Raw genomic sequence first — 13795 nt, 5'->3', positions numbered from 1 at the left:
GTCAATTCCCGGAGGCCCGCCCTACCGGCTCGCCTGTTACTCCTCCAAAGGTACCCTTTCCAGCCGCTCCCTCCCGACTGTCGCCCTGCAAATCTGTGTCTTGCTGTTGATGCAGGGACCTAGAAGAGCTAACACGTTCGTTACGCGTTGTGTATCAGACACACCCAGGTGCTTGAAAAGACGTTAATACTTTCTGAAAATAAAACTATTCACTAAATGATTGGATAAAGATGTGGTACATATACAATGGGCTACTACTCAGTCATAAGAAAAGACAGACTATTGCCATTTGCGACAACATATCTCTGCGAAATATCGGAAAAAGTTTACGATACGATTTCACTCATATGAGATATAAAGCTGAAAGCAACAAATGAACAAACAAGAAAAACGAACTCCTAGACACAGACAAACAGTACGATGGTTACCAGTGGGAAGAGAGCAGAAGGAATACTAAGGGATAAGGGGGGCCAAATATATGATAATGGAGATTTGACTCGGGTGGTGGGCACCCAATGCAATATCCAGATGATGCATCATAGAATACACATGAAACCCATATAATCGTACTAACCATTGTCACCCCAATAAATTTATTTTTTAATTAAATGGAAATAAGAAAAATGTGAACACATACATACACAAATATACATAGATTTACTAAAGCTAGGTTTCTTAGAGAACAAAAACTAGCTGGATGGTTTCTTAACTAAATTCTGAGAATGGAGAGAGTGAGTAGATTTTGGTGTCTTTGGAAAGAGCCTGCTATGGTTTTGGGTTTTTTTCCCCCTACCTACCCAAAGGCACTTTCTAACCAGACTCTATCTACTATTTCCTCCCATCAATCTGGTTCCCCACAGGGCCTTGGCTAACATTCACACGATGTGATCCTCTGGTTCGGTAACTTCTCTGTACATTGAACGTTCATTCGTGCAGTGAATGAGATGGACAAGATTCTCGTCCAATTACAGTATGTTCCAGTAGAAAATTCTAGTCAAAACGGTGTTCAGCATTTTCTACATTCAAACCCAGGCTGCCACCTCTTTTCTCCCACCCCCAATGCTTCAGCCACCTTGACCTCTGGTCTTTCCTGAATGAACATTGCTTTATTCCCTTGGGCTGCAATGCCTCCTCCCTCTCGGCCTCACCCCAGTCTCCACCTCTATGCACTATCTTTTAATTCTTTTCAAATCCCAAAGAATGAATTCTCATACTACTTCCCGGAAAAGTAGACACACAAAATAAAAGGCGGAGCAGAGGGAGTGGGGTTACGCAAAAAAGCTCACTTAGGGAATCACATCTACTCCAACATTTCAGATGCAATTTTATGGATGCATAGGGTTTAAACAGGGCAATCTAAACCCAAAAAGAATAGCATTAGCTAAAACAAGGCAACAAAAATATACGTCGTTTGTATCTCAACAGGAACAGCCAATGCTACACTAACACTATTTTTAGACAGTAGCTGAGGCAAAAATCTGGTCTCGTTTCATAGCATTAGAAGAATTATAGTAAATGCTTAGATTTGCCAATTTTGAATATATTTCTAGTTATTTCTTTGGTTCTTCCCCTCTCAACCTTTAATCAATCTTTAATAGAGCAGAATTTATATTAATCTTATTAGTGTATATGGCTCTCTCCATTACAGAAGGCAATTCCATCCAGAACTTATATATCACACTACCTAATACAGTATCTGCAAGATGGTAGAATTTCAGTAAGTATTTATGAAACTTAATAAAATCTGATTTGTGCTCGGAAAACCTGCATTGTGCTTTACTATATACTGTTAGAGACATAGGCATTTGCTTGATAGGCAGGGAAAATGCAATACCCTGAACAAGGTAAGTTTGTGAACATACGGTCAAACAGTTATACCCAAGTTACATATAATTTATCCATGATTATTAAGATATCTTCAGCAGATGGCAAGGAAGCCCTTTAATATTTTCAAAGTCTGAAGTGGAATCTATGGCCATAAAATTTAACAATTTTAATAGCAATTCAAGATAAAGACAAACCAAAGTCAAAAGCATATAAATTTGTAAATATGTATGAAACAAATTTAAACTGATTAGCCCTTTAGAAAAACTTTCTAAATATTTAAAGATTGAGAGAAGTTTTAAATTACATAGTTAATATGTTACCAACTGTAAAATTTCAGTGATATGAATTGCAACTGTAGACAAATGAATGAAAGACAAATATTTTAGTCTCATATGAATTCATTCAGGGATTTAAATTGAAATACAGAAATGAAGATTCTTCATTTGGAATTATTTATAATTTTGAATGTATATCTGATTGTTAACACAATGTACCATCTTCAGAGAACTCCAATAACTTTTTCAAAACTAATGTTTTCCTTTAATAACAAAAAGCCATTGTGTACAGTTTGACAGAAGTCTAAAAAAATTAGTGAAAATCTGTAAAAGTTTGACTAGTATAGTAGTTTTGTCGAGAATAATGTTTTTTTGTAAGATTTTATTTATTTTTAGAGAGAGGGGAAGGGAAGGAGAAAGAGAGGGAGAGAAACATCAATGTGTGGTTGCTTCTCTCCTGCCACCAACTGGGAACCTGACCCGCAACCCAGGCATGTGCACTGACTGGGGATCGAACCAGTAACCCTTTGGTTCACAGGTGGCACTCAATCCACTGAGCCGCACCAGCCAGAGCAGAGTGTTTTAATTAATAAGGTTATAAATAACTAAGTAGGAAGTACTAGGCAACACAAAACAGAATTTCAAGTATTTTATTTATTGTAAATGTTATATTTGCATATGTATATATATACACAAACCAAAATTTTTGGAAAAACTAATGAAATTCAGTTAATAAACCTATTATTAAACTTTATTATGAAAGGTTATGTAAAATTTTTAAGTGCTTAAAATTTTACTATCGATACCATTTCTTCCATAGTAAAATTCTTTTTTTACACAGTTGGGATGATACCTCACACACACCATGTAACTTCTTTGCACTTATCTAGGAAAACCTTTTCGTCCTTCCTCTCTCCAACCTAATTTCTTTGAAAAAGTGTCAACAGAAGACATGTTCCAGCACACCTTAGGAAATGTAAACATTCTAAATTATAGTAATAGCAAGCTTTGAAGTTTCAGATTTTAAACTTAGTTAAAGTGCTCATGAAATTCTCAAGTGGTTTTATAACAGCGCCACTGACTAAAGGTATAATTGCTCCTGGTCTATTATAGCCGTGAATCAACAGCGTATCTGATTAGTTCTATTAAATATGTCGTACCTTAAGGTTTTTACTTTATTAAAATAATGCTATTGTAAAAGGATGTCACGTTTTAACATGATTCACAATAGAATTCTATTATTAAATTAACTTTTCTGATATTCATTATCCATAGACAGACCCATAGAATCTATTTTCCATAGAATCCATAGAATCATTTATCCACAGAATGATCATAAAAATAAAAGATAATAACTGTGTGTGAATACACACATATACACTTTTAGTGTATTTTGTACTTAAAAAGTAATATTATAACATCTTAAATGTGGGTTTTGTGCATTCTTCTGAAGACAGAACAAATGTCTATTCAAGATCCTAGCATATGATGATTATTTGTGCAAGATGAAAAATATTAGATATTATTGGCAGTTAATTAGTCAGTTTTCACAGGTATTAGATTATCACATGTTCAACCTGAAACTACATTAATGATAACTAAGGTCAAAATTCATAGTTACATTTAAGCACACAATAACAAATCTTAAACCAATACAGTTAATTTGAGAATCATTACAGTAACATGTTCAAAATAACAATCCATGTTAGGTGCATTAACTTCACAGATGACTGAATAAGACTTATTCAGAGATGGAAATGAAAATGTTATTCTAAATTCCCTGATTTCATTGAATTTCTTATATTTCTCAATTCCCACTACCCATTTTCTGTTTTCCTGTGTTAGTAAAGTTTGTTTTGTGGTGTTTTGTTTTCATTCATAGTTGCAGCAGGAAGAAAGGATTTTCAAGAAAATATCGAGAAAAAAAACGTATTAGCTCAGTTCCCTGAAGATATCTGCAAGAGGAAAGGAAACAATCAAGAGAGGGAATTATATAAAGGAGGTGCAGGAGCAGGACGAGCAGGAATTAAATTTCCCTGAGATGATATTTTCGGTTGTGGCGGAGGGGGCCTGTGAGAAGAAAAAACATAGTTAATCATGTGTTTCAGCTGAATGAAACAATGCTACATTCACTGCAAACCCAACACATCACCATCCTGAACATCGCTCACCATTCTTAAGTGTATGTTACATTCTGAGATTATTACAAACCTGATGTGCAATGGTTAAAGGGCTCGAAAGAGTCTAAAGTGGAGTACCGACATTACATTAATGCTATTCTGTAATCTACAATGTTGTGTGAAGGTTCTGGACACTATGTGCATTCAGCGCCTCTTGTGCTGTTAGGATTTAAGGGCAGTAAATTACTGTAAGTATAAACCTTACAAATATACATAGAGCTGAAATTCCAGGTCTCTGAAACATAATATCCACTCTCAGAGTTAAACTGGCTATGACTTCTATACCTGTCCTTCTCAACCCTGGTACTTTAACTGTGGATATCCTTTCCTTAACCTCTTCAATCAATTCTAGTATACCAGTAATCCCATTACACGCTGCATTACCTGGTGAGTATCTGCCTCACAATTTATATATTCTTCTTTTGATGTTCTGTTGGATTTCAACACACTCTTATGATATAATGAAGATTATACAGGAGAACACATCTCAGAGTTGCAATTCAATTGTAATTTGAAAAGACTTTTAGGGATGGAAGGGGTGGGATGCATTTTATGTGATGCAAAATACAGTAAAAACTTTTCTTCTTTCTTGCTGATTTTAAGCCCATCTATTGAGTCTTTAATTTGGTTCCTTTTTTTACAAAGTCTCTAGTTCTGTGCTGAAATTCTCAATCTTGACTATTAATTCTACACAATAATCAGCACAGTTATTTTAAAATCTTTACTTGATAACTCTATTGACTGGATGACCTCTGAGTCTGTTTCTATGGTCAATTGTTTTTCCTGGTTTTAGTCACATTTTCTTTTTCTTCTACGTCTGTTTTTTTTTTTTTAATTGGGGGCCAAACACTAAAAAAACAAACTGCAGGAATAAGTTGAGGACTAGTTCACCCTTAACCCTGGGTTGCAATGCAAAACCTGGGATGTTTGTCCAGGTATCTTCTTGGCAGGGCTCCAGTCTTTGTCCTCTCAGCCCTGTGAGTTTGCTGAAAGCTCTCCTTAGCTTCCTAATGTCTCAGTGCTCACTTTCTCAACAGATAAACACATCTACTACAGAAAAAGGCCCCCCCAGCTGGGATCATCACCAGGCTGCCTTCCTCTCCCGGAACTTAGCCCCGCGACTCCTCATCTCCCTGGTGGTCCTCTGGTGCCTAGCCCAACCCACCGCTTTCCCGTTGCTGGGCACTTTACAGGCCCTTCTTTCTGAACCTTATGGACACCGATGGCTGCAGCAGTTCACTGTCTCGCTGAGGCTTCTTTAAAATTCCATTCTGACACTGCACTAATACGACAAAACTTACATAAAATTCTTCAAAGCTCTTCTGTAAATTGTGCTCTATCTAATCCCAGGGGTGTCAAACTCATTTTCACCAGGGGCCACATCAGCCTCCCGGTTGCCTTCAAAGGGCTGAATGTAATTTCAACTCCTTAACAGTTAAGAAGTAGTTACATTTATACCAGTCCTATAATTACATTCGGCCCTTTGAAGGCAACCGTGAGGCTGATGTGGCCCCCGCTGAAAATGAGTTTACACCCCTGATCTAATCTGTTGGCAATAAATACATGTCCTAAATGAAATTAAAATAGAAGGAAAAAACATGAGACATTAGCTCTGAATTTTATTCTAGTCAAATAATCTAAGCAAATTAGCTCCAGACCTTGACGGGAACTGCTGAGGCTGCCTGGCTGCATAAGTTGGTACAGGATGTCTGTGTGCATACATAGGCTAAAAAGGGAAAAAAGTCATTACCACAGTGCACTCGTAAATACGTTTTCTATACAGTTTGTTATTTCCCATACAAAGTAACCAATGTTTAAAATCAATGACTAGACAACTTAATTATAATGCTAACATTAAAAAATAGTTTTGCTTATTCAACATCTTTACCACTGAATATGGAATACTTAATTATTTTAAGGCTATGTATTTTTTAAAGTCAATATTACTAAAGTATGATAATCTTAGTTATAACCAACTACCTTAGTTAAAAGGTAACATGTTTCCTATGTCAATATATTTTAAATAAACTCTTCCAAAGCTGTATCACCAAACGTATACAGTACCTAGGTGGTGCTACAGCTACCACTGATCCACAACCCTGGATTTTGGGATTCCTTATACTCTTTCCTGACAAGGTGTTGAAAGTTTTGAAACAAAGTGAGACTCTGTAACACAGCCTTAAATAAGAAAGTAAAAGCAAGAAAAATTTTCACATATCACGTTACATTAGGAAAAGCCGGGGAGGATCAGATGAAATTACTAGATCACTGACGAAGTGTTCTTGACCAAGGTATTCTCCACTATCAACTGAAGCTCTGTGAGTGGCAGAGCACGCTCTGTCTGTGCAGCGCTGAAGAAGAGCCTGAACGTGCTCTGGGTCCTGCTATGGAACAGACGATCTGTTTTGCTTTGGGGGATGTTTTTGGGTTTTTGCCCCATGAAGTGATTTGCTTATACTGTGAAAATAGAGGAATGATGCAAAAAAACTGTCTCCATCCCCTCCCGACAAGCCATAGGTGCAGCACTTTAAAGGGATAAGGTCCACTTCTTGGAATTTGCATATACTTTTACATGTCTGCAAAAACCTACGTACAAGAACGCCCTATGCTGCATTTGTGGTGGTAACAAGATTTGAAACAACCTGTTTTTGAATCTCTGGTAAATCCATGAGATGGAATGGTACGAAGCTATTAAAAAGAATGGGGTACATACTCATTACTCGCAAACAATGGTACAACCCATGAACAACCACAGTAACATGGTTATCACAAAAAGAAGATTAACAGTTTTCCAGAAACCAAACTCAAAGTCATGATGGATTGTGGTCTAAATGGTAGTGAATGCATAATAGCTGTTATGAAGCAAGTCAACGAGATACCAAAAAAATTCAGAAAGGCAGCTCAATGAGCTCAGGAATAAAATTAATGAACAAAAGAAGTACTTTACCAAAGAGATTTAAACTCTAGAAGAGAACCAAACAGAAATCTAGAGCTGAAGCACTCAATTAATGAGATGAGGAATGCGTTAGAAAGCACTGGAAATAATAATTCAGGTGGAAGAGAAAAGAAAACTAATTTTTTTAATGGAAAAAACAGAATTATCGATCTCCATTAAGAAGGGCAACATGAGGATAACGGATACCTAAGAAGAAGGGAGAGCCTGTCTAAAGAAGTAATAGATGAGAATTTCCAAAAGCTGGGGAGTGAACTCAACATAAAAATACAAGAAACTAACATAACACAATTATCTCCATACAAAAATAAACTTTTCTGAGACACATTATATTAAGACTGTCAAAAGTCAACGATAAACAAAGAGTTCTAAAGGCAGCCAGGAGGAAAAAAAGACAGTAACCTACAAAGAAACCCCCGTCAGGCTGTCATCAGATTTCTCAGCAGAAACTTTACAGGCCAGGAAAAAGGGAATGACGTATTCAAAACATTGAGATACAAAAACTACCAGCCAAGAGTACTCTATCTATCATCCAACAAAGTTACCATTCAGCCATGAAGGAGAATCCAAGGCTTTCCCAGACAAACCAAAGCTGCGGGAGTCCCCCCCACAAGAACTGCATTACGAGAAATGTTGGAAGGAGCTCACAAACTTTAAGAAGACAAGCAGATCGGTGGCGACTCTATTTCAAAACGGGGTGTTAAACACTTCATTATAATAACACAAAAGTTAAAGGGGGAAGCACTTAAAGTAACTACAGCTAATTCAATTTGGTGCAAACACACTTGTAAAAAGGGCAATCTGCAACAGTAAAAACATAACAGAGGAGGAGAAAAAGGGCCCAAGTTGTATATGCAAATGAAGATAAGAAGCTATCAGAAAAAAAGGACTATTTACCTATGAGACATTTTATACAAACCTCACTGTAAACACAAAACAAAAATCCAGAGCTGAGACACAAAAAGATATAAAGTCAATATTAAACCCCCAAAAAGCTGATATTGCCATGTTAATAAATTTTAAAAATAGGTTTGAGATGAGAATGTCTTTCCCAATCTCATATTATACATAAGGACTCTACCAACAGCTGAAAATGCAAAAACAGCTGTCCAGGACTGCCTTAAGGACTTCTAAACATCAACAACAAAGATTCACTAGAACAACATGGAGAGATTTTTAAATATGCCAAAGAAACTGAAACTGTTCCCCCTAAGGTCAGAAATGATACAAGAATGCCGATTCCACCACTGCTATGCAACATTGTACCGGAAGGTCTAGCCAGGACAGTTGGAATCAATACCTAAGTAAGTAAGTGGTGTTGAAATTGGAAAAAAAAGAAAGTACAACTATTTCTGTTTGCAGATAATATGATCCTATATGTAAATAGAAAATTCCAAAGAAAGCTACTAGAGTTAATAAATGAATTCAGTAGTGATGCAAAATATATAATGAACACGCCTAAAGCAATTTTGTTCCTATACACCAGCAATGAACAATCTGAAAAGGAAATTAAGAAAGCAATTCTATTTACAATAGCAGCCAAAAGGATAAAATACCTAGGAATAGATTTAATCAAGAAGGTAAAAAACTTAAACACCGAAAATTACAACCCATTACTGAAAAATTTAAATGAGACCTAAATTAACGGAAAGACAATGAGTGTTCGTGGTGTCAAAGACTCAGTACTGTTAAGCTCTCTCAACCCAAAGCGACCTACAGACTCAGCATAATCCCTATGCAGTTCCAGTAGCCTTTCTGTGTAAATGGAAAAGTAGATTCTCAAATTTATAAGGGGAGGAGAGATGGGAGTTATTGCTTCACGGTACAGAATTTCTGTTCGGGGAAATGAAAAAGACTTTTCAAAAGATAGTGGTGCTGATTGCACAGCATTGTAAATATAAGGCCACTAAATTGTACGCTTCAAATTTATTAAAGTGGCAAATTTTATGGCATGTATATTTTACCATAATAAAAAATATGTCAAGGGTGAAGAGCATATATGTAATTTCTAACTTCTATACATAGGGACTGTATGATTATCCTATATATGTAGTAATATGGAAAATGTTGAGAATATATAATTAAGGAAGAAAAAGTGCATATTTGTTTCTTTTTTACTAGGGAAAAGGAAAAGAATGTATACAGAAAACATGAGGAAGGATATCTAATCATTTCACTCCACATAAGGTGGAAAGACTTTAAAAAAGTCTGACACGTATTGACAAAGATGTAGATGTTTTATATCCTACATAGGCAACCAGTGAACAAACACAACAAACAAAAACTCGCAACACAGACAACAACATGGTGGCTACCCGAGGGAAGCAGGACAGGAGGGTAGCAATGGGTAAAGGAGGCCAAATACATGGGGATGCAGGAAGACGTGACTTTGAGTGGTGGGCACACAGTGCCACGCACAGGTGATGTGTCACAGAGCTGTACCCCTGAAACCTGTATAATGTTATTAACTAATGTCACCCTTAATCATTTAATTTGAAAATAAAATAATTTAAAAAATACTTTAGAAGTATATAAAGTAACATTACATATTTCTTAGGAATATATGCAGCTGAGAAAATGCACGTCATTATCCCCAAACTTCCTAAGACACGCAGAGGAGCGGTGATGACCACGCCACCGCTGAGGCAGTTAAGTGCACTCCGGAGCTCAGCACCAGGAGCTCAGCACCAGGCCTTGGCAACATGCCCTAGGGAAGCCGGGCACCGGAAACAGAAAGAGAGCAGACGAGGAAAAGCCAGGGACAGCATGAAGTCCCCGCCATTCCCCAGTCCTGGTCCCAAGGCAAGGCATTCTTACTATCTGGATGTCTTCGTTCTCCTCTGAGCCAGGGACCCTGCTGGTATTCCTTTAACCCAGAGGCCACCTACAGACCACATTCCTAAACTCTCAACAACTGTCCGTACCTATGTGACAACTACTTTTTTAATCTTTAAAAACGTGAAACCATAAAAAGAGTAAAGAAAGAGAACTTTCCATTTTCAACTTACAACTTCTCTGGGAGGAGTCACTGGGGAAACGTGCCGAGGAACATTCTCTGGGTGTCTAGAAACTTTTCCTTGATTTTTGCTCTCTGACCTGAAAGACAGAATGACTGTTGAGCTACACTGAATGAGAACACTTCTATATGACATATTACACATACCTTGCATTTTCCCAGAAACAGAACAACAATGTTGGCGGTGGTGATAATGACAACCATGATGCTAGCTAAATTTTTCCCAGCATTTTTAACAGCTTTCACACATTTTTAATCCTTACAGTATTAGAAAATTTTATTAACCCCCTTACACAATTAAATAAACTGAAATTCTAAGAAATTATCAAATTTGGTCAATGAGGCATACTCTTAAGCTGCATATGCAAAACCTGAGGTAGTCCCTCTAAAAATCAGGAAGTCCAGGGGGAGCAAATGAGCTCGGGAAAGATATGAGTTAAGTTTAGACGTGCTGAGGCAAGGGCGAGTGAGCTAGGAAGAGATGTATAGGAGAGGGCAGGAGTTACCGAACTAAAATTTTGGAGATGCAGATTGGGGAATTACATGGTTTGGTCAGTCTGGAATGTGTAACAAAGTAAGAGAAAGCAAGGATAGAAAGATAAATGTGTGTTAGAATATGTTAACAATTAAAGCTAACATCAGGATACTCTGGAAAAATACTCTGCAGGGAGTGAGAAAAATCAGGCAATAAAGTAAAGGTAAGCCATCACAGAGACGTGCATCTTGGGTTGGCCAAAAAGTTCACTTGGTTTTTTTCCGCACGATGGCTCTACTAGTGCTTAGTTGTCTTGAACTTCATTCGAAACAATTTTGTTAGATTGTATTGTGACAGCTGTCATATCAGTGTGCATTAAAAAAAATCAAAACTGGTGAATTTTTGTGTAGCATTTTAATATTGAAGATGGAAGAAAATATGCAACATTTTCAGCATATTGTGCTTTATTATTTCAAGAAAGGTAAAAATGCAACTGAAACGCAGAAAAATACTTGTGCACTATATGGAGAGGGTGCTGTGACTCATGGAACGAACGTGTCAAAAGTGGTTTGCAAAGTTTCGTGCTGGAGATCTCTGGCTGGATGGTGCTCCACAGTCAGGTAGGTCAGTTGAAGCTGATAGTGATCAAATCAAGACATTAATTGAGAACAATCAATGTTCTACCATATGGGAGATAGCCGACATACCCAAAAATATCCAAATCGATAAAGTTATTGGAGAAAATGAAAACCGCGTCTTTTATTTTATGGGCAATAACTAAACAGACTTGTTGGCCAACCCAACATTTAAAATCACTAACATAACAAAAATTGATTATTAAGTAATTACACTGTGCCAGCCGATGTGACATGGGTTTTGTTTTTTATTTATTTTTATTTGAAAAAAAAATTTTTTTCCTTTAATCCTCTCATCAACTTTAAGAGCTAGGTAGTGTTATCATTCTTATTTTAGAAGAAGTAAATCAAGGCTCAAAGAGTTTTATATATTATTTCAGCTCACAATTCTAATAAATGACAAACTGGAACTTAAATTGAGATCTGATTACAAGGTCTATGCTAATCTATGCTACATTCTAATGCAAACATCTAAGTGATAGTTGAGAGACAGTCATACAAGAGCCCGGCACACAGATAGGTCTGAATTACGACAATGCTTTCTCTCACCAGAACTTATTTCATAAAAGCTTATAATTCACAACATCTATTTCCAAAACTGTGATTTAAAGAGCTCTGCCCTGGCTGGTATCGCTCAGTGGATGGAGCACGGCCGGGAACAAAAGGGTCGCTGGTTCAATTCCCAGTCAGGACACATGCCTGGGTTACGGGCCAGGTCCCCAGTATGGGACGCACGAGAGGCAACCACACATTGATATTTCTCTCCCTCTCTCCTTCTCTTTCCCTCTCTCTGAAAATGAATAAATAAAATCTTTCTTTAAAAAAAGAAAGAAAAGTTCTTCCTGTGTGAGAAGTGATCCTTGAAATAGACATGAAAGAAAAATTTTCAGCATTTACATTTTTAATTGTTATCCCATATTTTAATCTCTGATTAAGAAGTCCAAATAAAAAAATACCGCCCAAAATCCTACTTACCCCACTGTCAGAAGTCAGTGGCAAGCCAAAGGAACTCTAAGGGCCATTTTCAGCTGCACACAGACTGGCTGCCATAACCCCTTCCCCCTCCCCATTTTAAGGGGTGGCTGAGTCATCACTATTCTTTGACCCCTGCTAATCATGCCAAGATTTAGAACCCTATTTTTAAACCAGCCTCTGTGATATGACTGTCATCACTGTGATTACTGAAATCATACTATGTGAATCACAAGAAGAAAACGTAAGTACTCATATGTCTGGGACCTCTTCTTCCGGAAGCAGCACTGCCGCAGCTGATTTCTCTTGACGAAGACAAAGGCAGCACATACAAGAAGAGGAACAACTAAGAAGAAGAAGACTAGAAGTCCATCCCTCAATGCGGTATTTTCTAGAGAGGAAAAATTTATATTAAGGATCAGTGAATCAGAACTTAACTCACATTAACTACAACATAGCAGGTGATTATAACTGTTTTACACTAATTTTCACATTGTTTAAAAGTCGAACTGATAAAAATTGAATACACTGAAAAGTCTGTTCACACTACATTGCTGCCCAGTTTTTTTGCCTTCCCCAAAATAACCACTTTTATTTATGTCTTATATTATCTTACAGTATTTCTTCATACAATTATAAGGACAAAATATTTTTCGTTGTCCACCCTACCTTACGTAAAAGGTAGCATACCATAAACACTACTCAGCACATCGCTTATCTGTGTATCTCTCCAAACCGTAAAGGACCACCGCATTTTCTGTACAGCCACACAAAACTGTACTGCAAGGATGTCCTATAGTTTGCGTACAGGGTACCCAACTGATACTTTCGTTCTTGTAATCTTTTGTTATTTAAAAATGCTATAAAAGTGCTATAATGAATAACCCTGTAATGGAACTAGAAATTTCTGTTAAAAGTTGTATGATACTACATGAAACAACATTCGCCCCAATTAAAAAATATTAGATAATTAAAGAAAGCAAAAATAAAGAATGAAATAAATAAATAAAGCTTGATCTATCATTTTACGCCTACTAATGAGGAGACAACATTTTGATTAAAGCATACAACATTGGTACATTATGTTGAAAAAATTGGTACCTTCATACAGCCAGTACATTATACAAATTCATTTAGAATTTTCTTCTACTTTATTTTTTTATTGTATTTTTCCATTATCATTTACCTACTTCCACCCTCCCCCCTGCAATCAGCATACTACTGTCCATGCCCACGAGTCCTTTTTCTTTTTGCTCAATCCATCCACCCTCTAACCTCCCCCAGGGCTGTCAGCCTGCCCTCTCCCTATGAGTCTCTATTTTCTGATAGTTCAGTTTGTTCCTTAGATTCCACATATGAGTGAGATCATACGATATTTGCCTTTCTCTGACTGGCTTATTTCACTTAGCATAATGTTCACCAGGCCCATCCATGCTGTTGCAAAGAAAAAAAATTGTATTCT

The 13795-nt window shown here is 36.9% G+C and overlaps 1 protein-coding gene across 2 annotated transcripts in view; it reads right to left on the bottom strand.

Moving 5' to 3' along the window:
- Positions 1 to 2736: 2736 nt before the first annotated feature.
- ADAM9 (ADAM metallopeptidase domain 9) overlaps positions 2737 to 13795 on the bottom strand; it is a 97442-nt gene continuing 86383 nt past the window's right edge. Inside the window, exons 19-22 of one of the 2 annotated variants that reach the window (XM_024562838.3) lie at positions 12601 to 12724; positions 10244 to 10331; positions 5941 to 6008; positions 2737 to 4172 (exon numbers count right to left, since the gene is read on the bottom strand). In XM_024562838.3, coding sequence (XP_024418606.2) covers positions 4079 to 4172; positions 5941 to 6008; positions 10244 to 10331; positions 12601 to 12724 — 374 coding nt within the window. In that variant the 3' untranslated portion in view covers positions 2737 to 4078. Of the gene's footprint in view, positions 4173 to 5940; positions 6009 to 10243; positions 10332 to 12585; positions 12725 to 13795 lie in introns of both variants that reach the window. The other variant, XM_024562837.3, reaches the window with a different exon arrangement.

This window comes from Desmodus rotundus, chromosome 13, assembly GCF_022682495.2.
Source record: "Desmodus rotundus isolate HL8 chromosome 13, HLdesRot8A.1, whole genome shotgun sequence".
Lineage (NCBI taxonomy): Eukaryota > Metazoa > Chordata > Mammalia > Chiroptera > Phyllostomidae > Desmodus > Desmodus rotundus.
The sequence above is the reverse complement of the archived record's forward strand: the minus strand, read 5'-3'. Positions and strand labels throughout refer to the sequence as shown.